This window comes from Schistocerca piceifrons, chromosome 1 (assembly GCF_021461385.2).
Source record: "Schistocerca piceifrons isolate TAMUIC-IGC-003096 chromosome 1, iqSchPice1.1, whole genome shotgun sequence".
NCBI lineage: Eukaryota > Metazoa > Arthropoda > Insecta > Orthoptera > Acrididae > Schistocerca > Schistocerca piceifrons.
The window spans coordinates 844389947-844408632 of NC_060138.1; the positions used below are offsets into that span (position 1 = coordinate 844389947).

At 37.7% G+C, this 18686-nt stretch overlaps 1 protein-coding gene across 1 annotated transcript in view; it reads right to left on the reverse strand.

Annotated features, from left to right (window-relative positions):
• Nucleotides 1-3812: 3812 nt before the first annotated feature.
• The window catches only part of LOC124715327, a 57208-nt gene continuing 42334 nt past the window's right edge, over nucleotides 3813-18686 (reverse strand). The window contains exon 4 of the mRNA XM_047243090.1: nucleotides 3813-5056. Within this exon, the coding sequence (XP_047099046.1) occupies nucleotides 4571-5056 (486 nt within the window). The 3' untranslated portion in view covers nucleotides 3813-4570. The remainder of the gene's footprint in view (nucleotides 5057-18686) is intronic.

Genomic DNA, 18686 nt, shown 5'->3' on the forward strand with positions numbered 1-18686 from the left:
CATAGAGAAGCGCAGGGCCAGTCCTACTAACTGCTGATGTTGAGGAACAAAAGTCTCGTTTATATTTGATCCCCCCTCGTATATTAAATACATGCAAATTCAGGAAGAGCCCCATGTACTTGACCAAGTCTGGTACAACTGGGGAGTGGTAGGCGCCCTTTAGATTACCTAATAATGACTTAATTTGCCTGAAATATCAGCCACAACACTGAAGAGAACTCACCCTGATTGAAGCAAAATTCACCCTGATGTTGGGGGATTCTTGACAGAGGTTTGCAAATTCTTGGCAATCCTGGCAATTAAACCCAAATTTTCCACCAGCTAAGATACTGATAGAACCTTGTAAGGCATCTTATCAGAGTTATGAGCACACACAGCAGTGGCAATGAGGCGAACTAGAACTGATAATTACTCATACTGACAGTCTTTGAGATAAGAAAGAAAAGGATTGAAAGTAAATTGATAAATAGCTTCATCCATGAAGAAAAGAGGAGAAGAAAAACTCTGAACTTCCTCCCCTCCCTCTGAAATTTTATGTCACATTTTATTTACCACCACTGTTGGTTTGATCTGTCCACGAGGAACACACATTCTAGAACTGTCATTTCCTACCTTAGCAGTCAATATCACATGTATAAAGTAGACAGTTTGGCAAGAGCTGTTTACAGATGTTTGACCACAGCTTGAGATCACATCTGTATTATTAAATAGCTAACCCGGTGCACAGTAATATGGTTTTACTTGCAGCATGCCTATCTAGTAGCTTTCCAAGGCAACAAATTTTGACTTTCAATATTTCATATACCATTGATATCTTTTACAGCAACATCATTTTTAATGTTCTTGAGACTTATCTTTCACTGCATTTTCAGAGTAATTATTGGTTATAACGTCCAACGTTTATGTTTAGTTCATACATTTTTGGGATTACTAACGACAATGTAATGCTTGTTTTCAAACTCTTAGTTTTCTGCAGGCTACTGGTTTCAAATCAGATGTTAAAACGAATGCATCATCAAATTCAAAATGCATATGCACATCTGAAATGCAAAAAGCAAACAAAGATAACTGATTACCTTAAGTAGGACAGTAGTATGCATTATTGTACTGCATTTTAAAATTAAAGTAACTGATTAAAAAACTGAAAACTTCTTTGCTGTGATTGTAGAAAACTAGAAAATTAAATTCCAATATTTTTTCGAAGTACAGAAGTGGAATAAAAGTGTATTCATTACTGATGTTTGGGATTGTGTGTTTGAGCTATTTTCAGTGTGTTAGGTATAGTTCATCACATTTGTCTAACTTCTTGAAGAGAAAGTGTACACCTTCATGTAACTTATGTATAGAATACTGTTTTTTCATTTCACTACTTTTGATTAATTTTTGTAATACAGTAACTGGCACAAAGTTGTGACATTCATTACTGTTATACTATACAACACTTACTGTAAATCTTATACATGTTCAACACTACCTCTTTCATTATCCAAGACAGTGTTCAACATTACTGAACAGTTTACATTGCTGCTATTTCTTTCTGCACTTACTGCATTTTGCTGGCGAGTAATTGCAGTACGTACTGCATAAACATAAGAAAAATTCCTCTTCAGTCGCTTTCCACTAATACTGTATCTTAAACACAAAATTTTTATAAAATAAAAAAAAGAAAGAAAAACCCTTGGTTAGTGAGACTATCACTTGCAACAACCATATACCATCAGTCCTTTCAACATTTTTATAATCAGTTTTGATTGTACTTATTGCCCAAATTTAACAATTTAAAAAGTTGTCATAATCTACCAATGAAGAAGTATTCCTCATGCTAATGGTTTAAAACATTAAGACAGGTATCACAATTAGAAACTGCATGCATGTCTCGAGCCAGCATAGCGCACAATATGTAGATGAGCCAGCATAGCGCACAATATGTAGATCACTCAAGCTTGAGAATGACAGCACTTAGTACCTTCCAACCCACCTTCCTAAACTATTCCCCCACCCCCCCACCCCCCCACCCCCCACCCCCCCACCACCACCACCACCACCAATTGATGAAAGGAAAAAAGTTTGTCGCTTGTATTTTGACAGTGCAATAAATCTTCGGCATCATTACTATCTTGTAATATGGGTCCACAGCTACAATATTTTTTTTAAAAAATAGTGTCAGGTTGCTTTTAGCGGTTATTGTTTTTAGTTTACTATTGCATTTCAGCATTTGTGCCATTTTCAAGCATAAGATTTTTTTTACATACATACCATAATTATGAGTAGAATTTTGTGATCAATAATTGGTTGACACCGCTGACTGGTTGCTCTTTGGTTTATAGACATATTACATTGTAATCTCTGCTTAACATTAACCTTCATATAAAAAACTTAAGCTTGAAAATGGCACAAATGCCAAAATAGTGACAGTAAAATAAAAACAATAACAGCTAAAAGCATATCATCATTTTAAATACTTCAGCATCAGGCACGACATTTTAATGTAATCATATCTAATACATTTTGCAGACAGTATCCAGATACACCACTGAATGTACCGCAAAATTATACCACTGTATGACTCTCAATACAGGGGATATGATAAACATTGAGATGCACATTCGTTTATAACAGAGTGTGAATTACATTGACTGTATTCATAATGAGAGCACTTTGTGACTTCCAGCAAGCTTTATACATACCTTCAAACCTTTTCTTAATTTTTCTCGCTTACATGTGTAACGTGAAATATTTGACACATTAAACAGAAGTTTGAAGTTATCTTCTTATAATTTCTTCATATTCTTTAAAGAATAGGGGGTTTACTGGTAGGTTCCTAAGGTGACACTTAAACCTAACCTAAGGTTTAGGTGGAACCTCCAGTTATCTTCCACTGATATGTTTGCTTTGCATGGGAGTACAACATTGAAAATTACTATTTACATTGGACTATTTCTTTGATTCTTCTTATAGATCTGTTTCTGCTGATCTTGCCTGATGACACAACAGTAAGAGTATTACTATTTTCTTCTGAATGTCACTCCAACATCTTGTGTGTATTAGTAGCCACTGTTGCTAACAATGATGAACTGGCAGCATGCATAAAATAAAATTATTTGGTTTAATCTGTTTCTGGTGAGACAAGCATGTGGTTATAATTTTGTAATAAGTTGTTTCCAACTGTCTTTTAAAGCGAAAAATACTCCTGCAATTGAGTGAAGAGAAACTTAGGTCTACATGTTTGTTTGTGGGAGTACCATTTAAATTGAACTGCAAATTTCTGCAACACTGTTTGGTGCGATACTGAGAATAGTTGAAGTGGTTATTAACTACATACTGGACACAGAATGCCCCTGCATTTCTTACAGAATGTTTGTAGCATAATAAATGAACAAAATGCATAGGTTTTGAAAGATGTAACGACAGAATTAATTTAGCAATTAGAGTGCCCCAACTTCTTATTTAGTTTCACTAACAGTCTCTTTCAGAAGCTCAAAAAATAAAAATTCCAACTTCAGCCAGTTTCAGAATAAAGTACATGGACTTGGCAAGTATGTTAGCTGCTTTGAAACTGGTATACAATTATGAGAAAATAATTACAATCTCTTTTTGTGTGACAGGTCCTATCATACAATCAGCTTGCTGAAGATATTCTGGGAGTTCCAGGAATATAAACAGGAAACTCTATACACTGAAACCTAATGAATTATAAATAAACATTTATATACATGTAATAAGAAATATGCAGTTACAGGTAATTATGTAGAAATACATGGATTATCAGTAAATTTACAAGATAGTATATATTAAAACTTTTTACTCTGTGATTTAAACAGTATAATTAAAATGTTTACAATATACCATTTTTATTACCTACATCAACATTAATGGTATTTAAGTATTCAATATGTACAGTGTTTTCTACATATCATATTTTCTGGCATAGTTTCTTGCTTAACTAATAAAAGTTTTCTGACTAATATTTAAAATAAAAATACTTGTATACACACAGTTAACAGTAAAGCATGTTTTATATTATTTAAATAGTGTTCACATGAACATACATAATATCACAATGAATTCATCCTTTCTCTTAACACAGTGGAAAAACGCTGATCTCAATATACGAGGAAATTTGTCAGATCCTTAATTATCATTTCAATAAAATATACACATTCCTGTAAATTTCATTTTAACTCACTGAATACTGCAACATTTGATGAAGACAGGACAAAAAAGAAACAAACAAAATTTGATCCGACATAGAAACACTAAAATTATTTACAAGATGACAGATAGCTGAGACACTACTGTATATAACAAAACTTTTTGGACTTCCATCCACTTTCTGGAAAATGCATCATCAAATTCCAGCTGAAAAACACCCACTCATGACTACATACATTCAATACAATACAATACAAAACACACACACACACACACACACACACACACACACACACACACACACACACACACACACACAGTCTATATAAATCAGATGCACAACAATATTAGCTTGCCCGAATTGGTCCACTTCAGGCAAATCTAAGACAAGCAATCTTTATCAGTTGTCACACACAACCTACGCATGCAGCAAGTATTCACCACTTCTTGAGGCAGATGATTTCTTACGACAGTCAGGGCAAAACCATTTTCCTTTAGGTGGTACCATAATTCCCACACACTCAAAGTGAAACCATTCAATTTGACAGTCTTTGCCATCACAAGCAATCATTTCAGAAACCTCATCATACGGACACTGACAATAACAGTATAAGTTCTCACTCTTATTTCCTGAGTTTTCCACCTCTGCTCCTGCAGTGCCACCTGTTCTTGCAACTGTCACACTACCTACACCAGCACCAACTGCACTGCCACTGCCACCCCCTCCACCACCACCTCCACCTCCACCATCTGAAGCACTCTCATAATTGGAGTCTGCATCGTCACTTCCTGAAGATGAAGAGGAGCTTGATGAGGTACTGTGACCCATTGTCTCGACAGGTCGTCTTCCTGCAGCAACACTTCGAGCAGAAGACAAAAGGGCAGCTGCTGATGGTAATGTTACCTGCAGAGCACATAGTCAATAAGGAACTGATAAAAACACCAAGCACTTTGAAAAAGTACACACACAAGCACACACAATAAATAAATACATGAGCTGATAGTCACTTTTCAATACTGGAAGAAAACTGGAGAGTGAAGAGGGACCAAAAGTGTAACATCTTTGATATTCTTCTTTGTGTTTGGTTCCACAGCCACCATGAATTTATAAAAAGAAACTGTTTTCTCACAAATCTGTATTTTTACATTTAACTGTCGGCCAGTTTCAGTGTCATTGTCATTTTGAAGTGCACTGTAACTCACACAAGGGTGCAACCAAGCATCTTGTTTTGACACATTGTATATTGTGCTTGCTAGAGGCTCAAAACATATGGAACATTCCACACATACCGAAGTCCTACACGACACATGGTAAAACCACATTATGTACAGGAACAAGATGAGAAAACTGACTGTCAAAGGCATTAAATCTTACCCGATGATCACTTTGGCTTTGAACACTTAAAGAAAACGCGTTTCCTACTTGTGAAAGGTAGGACAGATCCTATAATAATTTGAAGCCTGAGTTTTCTGACACGTCAACTATTACACAACCTGTGACACGATGCACTGTATTCACATAATCAGAACTGAGTTACCAGGTCCTGTGCCCCAGGCACCAGGTAGTTCAACTCTATGGAAAACTGGCTTAGTGATTCCACAAATGATCACAAGGAAAGCACTTCTGCTACTGCAATGCTGGCATTCCCCAAAACGCTGTATGAAATATTTGAAAAGGTTGCATTCGAGTGTCTTCTTGAGCATCTGATAGCAAATAATATATTATCCACATCACAGTTTGGGTTCCTTAAGGGTTCCAATATAGAGAAGGCTATTTACATTTAAAGAGTGAGAATGTACTTTTAATTCATTACATAGCAAATTAGAGGCAACTGGTATTTTCTGTGAACTGTCAGAAGCCTTTGACTGTGTGAATCACAGCATTCTCTTAAGTGAATTAAAATATTATGCTGTCACTGGCAGTGCTGCGAAATGATTAGTCTTACCTAACTAACAGGAAATAAAGGGTGTTGTTGCGAGAAAATAATTACAAGTGGTGTTCCTCAAGGTTCCATCTTGGGTCAGTTGCTTTTTCTTGTGTACATTAATGACCCCTCATCTGTTATATTTCCAGATGCTAAGTTTGTTTTGTTTCCAGATGATACAAACATTGCAATAAACAGCAAACCAATTACAGACTTAGAAAGGGCTGCTAATCAAATTTTCACTGACATTAATAAATGGTTTAAAGCTGAGTCACTGTCACTAACATCGAAAATTTCCACTATATGTAGTTCAGAACATGTAAAGAGATTTCCTTCCAGCTGGTATATAACATATGAAGACATGCAGATCGAAGAGGCTAACAGTGTTAAATTTCTGGGATTACAACTCAATAATAAATTCAGTTGAGAAGCTCCTAAACAAGTCTGTATTCACAATGCGAATGATGTCAGATGCAGGAGATAGAAGTATTAAAAAACCTTCATACTTTGCTTGCTTTCATTCTATTATGATCCTATTATGTCATATAGAATCATATGGAATATGCACTAACACAGACCTAAAATCACTTACCTTGGTCCAAAAAGGGGCCAATATTCAGGCACACACATTTTCAACACACATTTTCAATAAACTGCCAGCAACCATTAAAAACTTGGTTTCAGATAAAGCACAGTTTAAACAGAGTTTGAAAGACTTTTTGATAGGTAACTCCTTTTATTCTATAGATGAATATCTGCTGGACCAACTTAAGTATCTGTTTTCATAGCACTTTGTGTGTAAAAAAATTTATATTTTGACAATCTCCTAACAAATGATCAGGGAAGTGGTTACTATAATCAAATGTTCTACGTGTTTTATGTTATACTTTCTGACATGTTCCATGCCCACAAGAATCATCTCATTTTTGGGTCTATAGAATGAAAACTGAATCTTATCTCATCCTGACTAATTCCTGCAAACTGACTGCTACCAAGACAGCCAGAGGTCACATCTACAAATTTCTGTCAGCCTCTAATGTTTCTGAATGCGGCAATTCTTTAATTTTTGTATTCTAGTACAGAATCTGCATTTTAAAATAGAATGATTGAGCCCAAGACGACAATTAATACAAAAACTAGGCCTTCACCTTGAAAAAGATAAAAGCTGGAGCTAATTCAGCAAGAAAACACACAAGGAATGAGTGAGTGAAACTTGACATACTGAACTGAGAAATAAATGACTTTCTTCTTGCGTAAATGTAGTATTAATATCCTCTCTGCAAGTTAAAGCTTACCTGAAGTCCATCAAATGACAAATATACAAAGGTTTAATTATCTTAGAGGCATGAGTCAATGCAAAATACGTTTAAAACATGATAAAAGTTTGCCCCTACAGTTGTACAGAACATTAAACTATGTAAAATTACAAGGGCTTACTTAGCAAACTGAAATGTTAAATGTATCATTAGCACTGAAAGGCATACAATGGAAAACATGAAAATAGAATTAAGCTTATACTACAAACCAGATTTTATATCTGGATTGGTGTACAGCAATTACCACATATAAATAAGTTAGTAACACTAACTATCTGCAACTATTTATTACTTATCCTTCGAAATTTTGTGCTCAGCATAATGGCATGAAGTGCTGTACATCATGTATTGTTCATTGACTTATGGGGTACTTATTGAGATGTATACTATGAAAGAATAATAGGGAAGAGAATCAAAATATCGATAATTTCTGTGTATGTATGTGGTTCTAATAGAGAACAAGTTTTCCTTTGGAACACATTCTTGGAACGATTTTACTAAGGAAAAGAAAAAAAAGGGTGTAAATGGCTTTAACCAATCAGTGATTCACTTAAATTATACAACAAAGATAGCTAGTTCTCCATTCCATTTCTTAGTCCACAGTCTCTAACCGGCTATCATCTACTCAGTTTCAAGGAACAATTTATGCTGGTAAAATCCATTTCATCACAGCAGTACCAATGGGTGCTAGCAGAAATGTCCCAAAGTATTTTCAAGATTGTAGCATCTTGCCTATCAAAAGGGTGTAAAGGCATGTACCTACTCCATGAGTAGAAATGATGTTTGCAATGGTGTTTACTACATAATTCTGTAATGTCTGGGAAGCAGCAACTAAATCTACAGCAGCCAGGCCTATGCTGTAACTGAGCACCAGAAGTTGAAAAATGATATGCAAGGTGATGCTGTACTATATTTACCACTATTATCTGAAGATACAGATTCTTTCTTTCTTTCTTTCTTGGTAGTATAGAGCATTTGTGTGTGTGTGGGGGGGGGGGGGGAGAAAGGGGGGGGGGGGGAGTTTGAATAGTGATGGCACTTAGCCAGCATACCAACATTCATCTTCCATCCTGTTGTCTCACAACTGACTGCACCAAGAGAAAAACTGCAACATTAGATCTACATATAAATTATTTAATCTAACACTATGTACAACTAATCTATCTGAATTACATAATAATTAATAATACATTACTTAAATTTCACAATCACATTATTTTTTATTTCACTGGTCATTTTGTGCTGTAGATACTATCTTTGGCATGTGTAGCAATTATCATTTGAATGTTTGTGTGTACTAATCTGATTAATAGTTGGAAACATTGTATTACTGTATGCCTGATTAGTTGTGTCTGTAAGCATAATTTTGTAACAACACACATTAAAAAGCAGTATTTCCCATTCTACATCTACATTTACATTTATACTCTGCAAACCACTGTGAGGTGCATGGCAGAGGGTAAGTCCCTTTGTACCAGTTATTAGGGTTTGTCCTTCCTGTTTCATTCGCATATGGAATGCAGTAAGTATGACTGTTTGAATGCCTCTGTGCATGCAGTAATTATTCTTATCTTATCCCAAGGTCCCTATGCGAGAGATACATACGGGTTGTAGTATATCCCTAGAATAATCATTTAAAGCTGGTTCTTGAAACTTTGTTAACAGACTTTCTCATGGTAGTTTATGTCTGTCTTCAAGAGTCATCCAGTACAGTATCTCTGCGACATTCTCCCATGGATTAAACAAATCTGTGACCAGTCATTCAGTCCTCCTCTGTAAACATTCAATATCCCCAGTGAGTCTTGCCTGGTATGGGCCCCACACACTTGAGCAGTATTCTAGAAACATTTGCACGAATGATTTGTAAGAAACATCTTTTGTAGACTGATTGAATTTCCCCTGTATTCTACTAGTAAACCAGAATCTACCACTTGGTTTATCCGTGACTCAGCCTGTAGCCTATGTGATTATTCCTTTTTCTACCCCTAAAAGGTGTTACACGAAGATATTTCTATGAGTTGGCCAGTTCCAACAGGGACTCTCTGATTTTACAGTCGTAGGATACTAAATTTTTTCATTTTGTTAAGTGCAAAAATGTTACATTTCTGAACATTTAGAGCATCACGCTGACATCTTATCAAGATCAGACTGAATTTTTATGCACCTTCATTCAGATAGTACCGCATCACAGATAACTGATCATCTGCAAAAATCCTGATTTTTACTAAAATTTTGTCTCCAAGGTCATTAATATAAAACATGAACAGCAACAGTCACAACACACTTTCCTGGGGCACACCTGAAGTTACTTCTACATCTGACAATGACTCTCCATACAAGGTTACATGCTGTGTCCTCCCTAGTCCATTCCCAAATTTCACTTCATACCCCATATGATCGTACTTTTGACAATAAGTGTGTGTGCAGTACTGAATCGAAATCAAGAAACACTGCATCTACCCAGGTACCTTAATCCAAAACTTTCAATATGTCATGTGAGAAAAGTCTGAGCTGGTTTCACATGATCAATGTTTTCGAAACCAATGCTGGTAGGCACTGAGGAGGTCATTCCATTCAAGATTAATATCACTGTATTGATAACTTTTAATTAGTTAGAATTTGTTGTTATGCAAGTGTCTGGTTATTCACAACAGAAAATAAAATGCAAACTGCTTACTGGTATGAACTTGAGAACAATTATTTTCTTTATGTTGTGTCTGTGCTCTCGAGTTAAATTTTCTAACTTGTTTAACACTAATACCTGGCATACTCCGCATCAATTCAGGTAGGCTAGGGAAAAATCTTACCTTCATAGTCTCCAATGTTATTGAATTTAGCGTATGTTAAAATGAAGAACTAACAAGGGGAAGGCCTCAGACACGGCCAACCGATTCGGCTCAAATTTGGCAGGCCGCTTGTTTACAACCTAAAACGAAGGAATCTACGATATTTCGGGTCAACACCCCCGCGTTTTTGAGAAAATCACCCCTAAAAGCTATGAAGAGCAATTGACTCAAAATTGACGGGATCGATAGATAATTGTAAATAGAGCACTTTACATCATCGGGTATGGGATCCTAAAACGCATACTATTCCAGAAATCGAGGAAAGAAACTTTTACAACTGTTGCTTCTGTACCTACATGGTTAACGGTTTTTTCCGACAGCACTGATAGCGCAGCGGCTAAGGTAACTGGCTGGGAATCAGAGAACCTGGGTTCGAATCTCGAAGAAACCTAATGGATGTTATTCTTTTTGTTTGTATTTTTCCATATCTCAATTGATACGGATAGGAGGGTTAATAAGGTAAGTAAATCAATAAGGAATGATAATAATAAGGTAGGCAAATAACTTTCTCAACCCTCTTGGGTTATTAAACAACTAAAAGTTACTCCAAGTCACTTTACAATGGCTCTTCCAGTCACTGTTACATGTCCTCACTTTTCGTCGAACATATAAAAATTTGAAACAAATATACTCACGGCACCAAGAACATTTAATGAATGCAATCTTTCGAAAGCTACACTGTTCCTTCCGAAAAGTCGGCGGAAAACAAACTTGGTTTACATTTAAAAATATATCTTTTTTGGGAATTAATTTTGATGCGTATCACGCATACGATATCATTGCCTGAAAAACCGGTGCTGAAAGCTGGTTATGAACTATGCTGTAAATAGTTATTGCACTCATGCGGTTGTGCAATTCCTGCTGGGTTTCCAGAAGCACACTGGAAATAAAGTTTTTACCTGGCGATAGAAGTAAACATCACACGGCTGGCACACAGGTCTACAGTTTGGAAGTATTACTTGTACTGTGCACGTCGGCTGACCCTCGCCATCTATAAACATTGGATCATGTATTGTAGTACTACTTTGTCCACTCCAGGAATCCAATACTAGACATAACTTGTTATCAGAAACGTATGGTTTTAAAACATTCTCAATAAATGTTCTGTAAATCGCATTCGTCAGTTTGGAGCAGGTAATGTAAACATTTTTCAACGAGTCGGTTAAACGATTGACCTCTTCTATAACCCAAGGACCAAATGTAACATTCGTTTCTTGTAAACACAGGAAAACCTTAGGCAACTCTTTTCCAGAGGCTGTAATGGCATGTTGCGCCGTGTACGAATGTGTTAGTATGTTTTTACTACCAACTGCGACAAGGGTTCGTTTTTCTCCCTTATGCGATAACATGCGTCGAATGTTCACCCATTACCTGCATCAAGTTTTATCGGTGTTGATCACGTAATCACGATTAAAACCGGTCATCAATGACGCTGTTTGCGTGTTGAAAAGAGCCGCCACTTTCTGTATATTCTATATTTTGTAACTCCTTATGAGAGACGTATTTAGTGAGGTGCCGTCGACGAATTTTATACTCCGATTTGAAATTTCTTGCCCAAGATTATGATGCAGCAAACGTAAAATCCTTGTTGGCCGTATACTGAAAAGCTGCACCTGCAGCACACTCCTGAAGTATTCTCGATGTTACATTCTCGTTACGTCAACGAGACTCGACAAATTGGTCGTATGTCCACTTATTTATCGCTTGGTATTTGTCGTATCTTGTCCCTCCTTTAACAATATCACTTTCCCACAATTTCAAGTCGTCCTTCCGTTTCAGGGCTGTTGTTGCTCCGTTCTCTTGCAGTGTTTGTAAGTTCCAATTTGGATGATTCCTAGCTAGCGCTACCGCCTTAACTTTTGCTTCAAGGGCTATAGCGCTGTAGTTAAATTGTTTAGTAACCGGTTCGTAATGCTCATCGGAAACAGATGAAGCACATATTCCCAGAGACATGGAGATTTCCGAAGTGTTATGACCATTTTGCGACTCACTAGTCGGGATATCTTCCACTGAATCATCTTCTGCTTCATCTTCGTGATATAGTACTTCAGTATCAAGAAAAGTCATTTCGTTCTTTAGCTCCAAAAATCTCTCGACGATAGCCGTTCCTATCAATCTGCAATGCCGAGAAACAGACCTGGCTGCTTCCGGTAGTGCATTGATAATGCATCTGTATTGCAACACTTTTACAAACTAAAACACAGCAACGGTAACTTCCCACTTGCCATCGTCTGTGACAGGCTCCCAACTATATATTACATTGCTAGTAGAAGGGTGCACATCCTCCATTACTCAGATTATGCACCTGAAAGATATGAAAACAAATAATAACTAGTTACTGCGGCATAAAGAGACGAGCTAATTACTACAAACTACATACAGTACTCGTCATATGATACTTACCAAATAACACTGTATTCATTCACAAAACTTACTTCATTCGGCACATTAATGATGGAAAAATCACTACATGTATCTGCGAGGTTCGTGGCAGCCTAATGATTGAAAACAACTCTTTCCGATTGACTTCTATAAAGCTCGTGCTGGACACCTTCTCTCTTCCTGATTCACAACTATGATATGACGAAGAGGCAACCGGGACAACATAACTCTCCCCGCGTGCATTATGTCCCGTGCCTCGCTGTAAACAAGCGTCATTTGGTTGGCTATCTGTGACCCCTCGTGAGGAATTCGAAGCACTTTTATTCATAGTTGTTGTCATGTTAGGGGTGATTTTCTCAAAATTGCGAGAGTGTTGACCCAAAATATCTTAGAGTCCTTCGTTTTAGGTTATACACAAGCAACCTGCCAAATCTGAGCCGAATCGGTTGGCCGTGTCTGAGGCCTTTCCCTTGTAAGTAAGGAACACCTATTTTTCGTTTTCTCCAAAAAAAAATTCTGCTCCAAGATATAGCCCTCCAAAGATGACAGTGCGCATACCATTTAGAAAATGCGAATTTTGAAAAAAATTTTAAAATGTTTTATCTCTGGAACAGTTCTAGATATTTTGTTGGTTTTTTTTAATTTGAAAGATAATTGCTTTATTACAAAGAAATCCTCCATTTGGACTTATCTGTCAAAGTTCTTTTGCTATAGCATTCTGAACTTTTTCTATATATAATTTATGGAATTTTTTTTTTTCCAAAAATGCCAATCCATAAAATATTGATTTTTTTCTGTTGATTAGTACCATATAGATTTACATTCCCTGAAAAGGAGAGCTTCCCCCTTCAGGTCATAATTTGAGTTTTGAAAGAGGAGTAAGAGACTCATTTTCCAAGCATTTTAAATGGTTCCAAAATGTATGTGATATGTCCAAACACTTAAAGGTTTCAATTTATACAACTTCTGTGCACTTTGATTTGTACTGAAATTAGCCAGTCAATGGACTAAAAATGTATTCCACTGCTTCAGTATCTTCGTTTGATATAGAGTGATGCCTGCCTGCTGAACCAATAGGAATTTGAGCACTTACAATCTTCAAAACAATGTGAACAGGAGGTGAGTCCTGACGGTGTTTTTGCTGTCCTTCAGCTGGAAACCTACAGGGTTATTTACAAATGATTGAAGCGATTTCACAGCTCTACAATAACTTTATTATTTGAGATATTTTCACAATGCTTTGCACACACATACAAAAACTCAAAAAGTTTTTTTAGGCATTCACAAATGTTCGATATGTGCCCCTTTAGTGATTCGGCAGACATCAAGCCGATAATCAAGTTCCTCCCACACTCGGCGCAGCATGTCCCCATCAATGAGTTCGAAAGCATCGTTGATGCGAGCTCACAGTCCTGGCACATTTCTTGGTAGAGGAGGTTTAAACACTGAATCTTTCACATAACCCCACAGAAAGAATTCGCATGAGGTTAAGTCGGGAGAGCGTGGAGGCCATGACATGAATTGCTGATCATGATCTCCACCACGACCGATCCATCGGTTTTCCAATCTCCTGTTTAAGAAATGCCGAACATCATGATGGAAGTGCGGTGGAGCACCATCCTGTTGAAAGATGAAGTCGGCGCTGTCGGTCTCCAGTTGTGGCATGAGCCAATTTTCCAGCATGTCCAGATACACGTGTCCTGTAACGTTTTTTTCGTAGAAGAAAAAGGGGTCGTAAACTTTAAACCGTGAGATTGCACAAAACACGTTAACTTTTGGTGAATTGCGCATTTGCTGCATGAATGCGTGAGGATTCTCTACCGCCCAGATTCGCACATTGTGTCTGTTCACTTCAACATTAAGAAAAAATGTTGCTTCATCACTGAAAACAAGTTTCGCACTGAACGCATCCTCTTCCATGAGCTGTTGCAACCGCGCCGAAAATTCAAAGCGTTTGACTTTGTCATCGGGTGTCAGGGCTTGTAGCAATTGTAAACGGTAAGGCTCCTGCTTTAGCCTTTTCCGTAAGATTTTCCAAACTGTCGGCTGTGGTACGTTTAGCTCCCTGCTTGCTTTATTCGTCGACTTCCGCGGGCTACGCGTGAAACTTGCCCGCACACGTTCAACTGTTTCTTCGCTCACTGCAGGCCGACCCGTTGATTTCCCCTTACAGAGGCATCCAGAAGCTTTAAACTGCGCATACCATCGCCGAATGGAGTTAGCAGTTGGTGGATCTTTGTTGAACTTCGTCCTGAAGTGTCATTGCACTGTTATGACTGACTGATGTGAATGCATTTCAAGCGCGACATACGCTTTCTCGGCTCCTGTCGCCATTTTGTCTCACTGCGCTCTCGAGCGCTCTGGCGGCAGAAACCTGAAGTGCGGCTTCAGCCGAACAAAACTTTATGAGTTTTTCTACGTATCTGTAGTATGTCGTGACCATATGTCAATGAATGAAGCTACAGTGAATTTATGAAATCGCTTCAATCATTTGTAATAGCTCTGTATATCCAGCAGCTGGTCCATGTGGTAGCATAAAGTTCACTACAATTTCATTTAACTCATAACTGGTGTCTATAATCTCTCTGCAATACAGGACTCACACACACACACACACACACACACACACACACACACACACACACAAAATGTCCCCCTTCTCAGGCTGTGAATCTGAATATTATGCTGCTATTTCTGATGTGTTGGTCGAATGAACAATATTTCTTCTTTCTTGCTCTTTAAAGTGCGTGAAATATGAGTTCGCCCATCACTTTGTGTTCAAAAATGTGTCTTCTGAATTCCTTCCATAGGAGTAGTTTGTTTGGACCATTCTTCATTTTTCTTCTCACGGAGTTCTTCGATTTCCTCTTTGGACAAAAGAATGAGGGCTGTGGATGTGTAAGATTTCACGACTCTCGTAAAATCCTTAGCATTCTGAATCGCAGCTGTATTTGGTCTGTAAAGTTTGTTTTGTAGCATGGTGCTTCAGCAGGCCGCCTACAGCAACCCAAGGCCCCTTCCCGTGACCAGTAGCACTGTATTCCCAGTCATCTGGCAAACAGCTGGTAGCAATTTTTAAAATGACTAGGAGCACCATCAGAAATAATGATGATCTTCTCTGCCCCTATTTGCAGTTGAAGAATTTTGCACATCACTAGCCCCATGTGCTGACTCATATCCTGTGTCATCACTTACAACTGCAACACTTGCGGTCTTGTTTTGAAAATATGTCACTCCTGTAAAAATTGAAACCTGGTCACTTCTCCAATGATATCCTTGTACTTCTTGTGGGAGGGTTACAGACCAGTTCTCAGCAAAATCACAGTGAAACAGTTAACATAGTTCTTCGGCCTCTACACACTCTTTCACTTTTGCAATGTGGTGGTGTTGCAATTTCTTCAGATGCTGGTGTGCTACTGCTTCCACTGACCATTTACCAAGTTCATCAATGAAACTGTCAAAGGCAACAGTTGTCTTAATTAGTTTATTTTCCTCCCATGTTGTGTATGTAATTTTGGCAGAGTTATCTGTCACGTCTTCCACGCCAAGTGTCTGTTAAGACAGTCCTCCCTTTCCAGGGCAGTCGACACATTCTTGAAAAATGCAAGTCTTTCACTTTACATCAGAGACTACTAATGATTTCACATTCCCAACAAGGTGTCATATGTCACGTGCTCCAGTAAGTTCTTCAAAGTTACCACATAAAGTTCAAAATTCACACAGTACACACATAAACAGACACCTCTGGGTGGGTGTGGAACTACCCATTTAGGTCGTAGTGCACAAAATTTTGATCTTCCAATATGAGAAGTTGTATAGTTGCTCTTATAAATTGCAAAAGTTTCTTTAATACTGTGAGTCTTGTACCTCTTCACTTTCACAACTTTTTGACCTTCAACTATTACAGTTAGTGTGTCTTCCTTGTTGGCACTCTGGCGAGAACAGTCCCATTTATCTTCCAGATAAAATGACTGCACTATTTGAACTTGAGCTGCTTCTACAGAATGACCATAATAGAGATCTGGTCTTCCAAAGACTCCTTTTACAGACCTCACATTTCTTGATTTGTCTACAATGTACTTTGATACTGACAGGACGTGGTTCAAAATTGTTTTCTTTGAAAATTTCTCTGGAATAATAGTTGAAACTTGCACCTTTTCACTGTAGGATGCACAATATTCAACAGCTGATTTGACATTTGTGAAAAATTTCTGGCAAGAGGTGCAAGAGTATTTTGATTAATTTTCTTCTGAAGATGGAATTTCTACTTTGAAGAGTGTGTGTGGTCAGTTTTGCTGTGGTGTATTCATCCATAGCTTTAGTAATTTCTCTGCGCTTTTTTGATGCATAGAGCTTATACTTGACTTCGCTGACCATGGTTCCTTAACAGGATTAACAGGACTGACACCTACCTCTGTAGTAGCTGACACATTCAGGGTATTTAATTCTCCATCTATTGATGCAAAATCTGAACCACAGGAGGCTTCACCTTGTTCAAATACCATCATTGTTGTTATTCTGTCAAAACATTTAGAACACAAAAAGTCATCACTGGAAACATCTTCACTTTGAAACAGGCTTCAAATGAGGACACTTATCCCCAGCCTGAACAAAGTCTGTTTTTTGTCTGTCTTATATATCACTCTTTTATAGGTATGCAAATAGTCAGCACACTTGACTCTTCTGTGGCCCCAGTCAGAAGATATTTCAGTCCTTATCACAAAACACAATGCAACTGTGTCAACTGGCAAATTCCTCATGAAAACACAGAACTCGCTGAATGGTCTCAGGTTTCTCAGAAACCTCTTCAGTAAACAACTAGCATTAACAACTACAATACAGTAATCTGCGATGAACAATCACGACAAAGAAACTGACACGAAACTACAACGAAGTGTAAGAAATATCTGCAACAAAGAAAGTGATAAGAAATAACTGCAACAAAGACAATGGAAATAAATACTGTAACAAAGAAATTAGTAAGAATCAACTATCTTACCCTTCAAAGTTAAAAAAAATGTTACTTTTTAAAATAAAACCTGTCCAATTTATCTTCAAAATGGTGTTCACAATGTCATCGTTGGAGGCCTGTATCTCATTATTATTATTATTATTATTATTATTATTTTTTTTTTTTTTTTTTTTGAGAAAGCAAAAAAAATTACATGTTTCTTACTTACTCCTAAATTTTAACATATGCTAAATTCAATAACCCCCCCCATGAACCATGGACCTTGCCGTTGGTGGGGAGGCTTGCGTGCCTCAGCGATACAGATAGCCGTACCGTAGGTGCAACCACAACGGAGGGGTATATGTTGAGAGGCCAGACAAACGTGTGGTTCCTGAAGAGGGGCAGCAGCCTTTTCAGTAGTTGCAAGGGCAACAGTCTGGATGATTGACTGATCTGGCCTTGTAACAATAACCAGAACGGCCTTGCTGTGCTGGTACTGCGAACGGCTGAAAGCAAGGGGAAACTACAGCCGTAATTTTTCCCGAGGGCATGCAGCTTTACTGTATGATTACATGATGATGACGTCCTCTTGGGTAAAATATTCCGGAGGTAAAATAGTCCCCCATTCGGATCTCCGGGCGGGGACTACTCAAGAGGATGTCGTTATCAGGAGAAAGAAAACTGGCGTTCTACGGATCGGAGCGTGGAATGTCAGATCCCTTAATCGGGCAGGTAGGTTAGAAAATTTAAAAAGGGAAATGGATAGGTTGAAGTTAGATATAGTGGGAATTAGTGAAGTTCGGTGGCAGGAGGAACAAGACTTCTGGTCAGGTGACTACAGGGTTATAAACACAAAATCAAATAGGGGTAATGCAGGAGTTGGTTTAATAATGAATAGGAAAATAGGAATGCGGGTAAGCTACTACAAACAGCATAGTGAACGCATTATTGTGGCCAAGATAGATACGAAGCCCACACCTACTACAGTAGTACAAGTTTATATGCCAACTAGCTCTGCAGATGACGAAGAAATTGAAGAAATGTATGATGAAATAAAAGAAATTATTCAGATTGTGAAGGGAGACGAAAATTTAATAGTCATGGGTGACTGGAA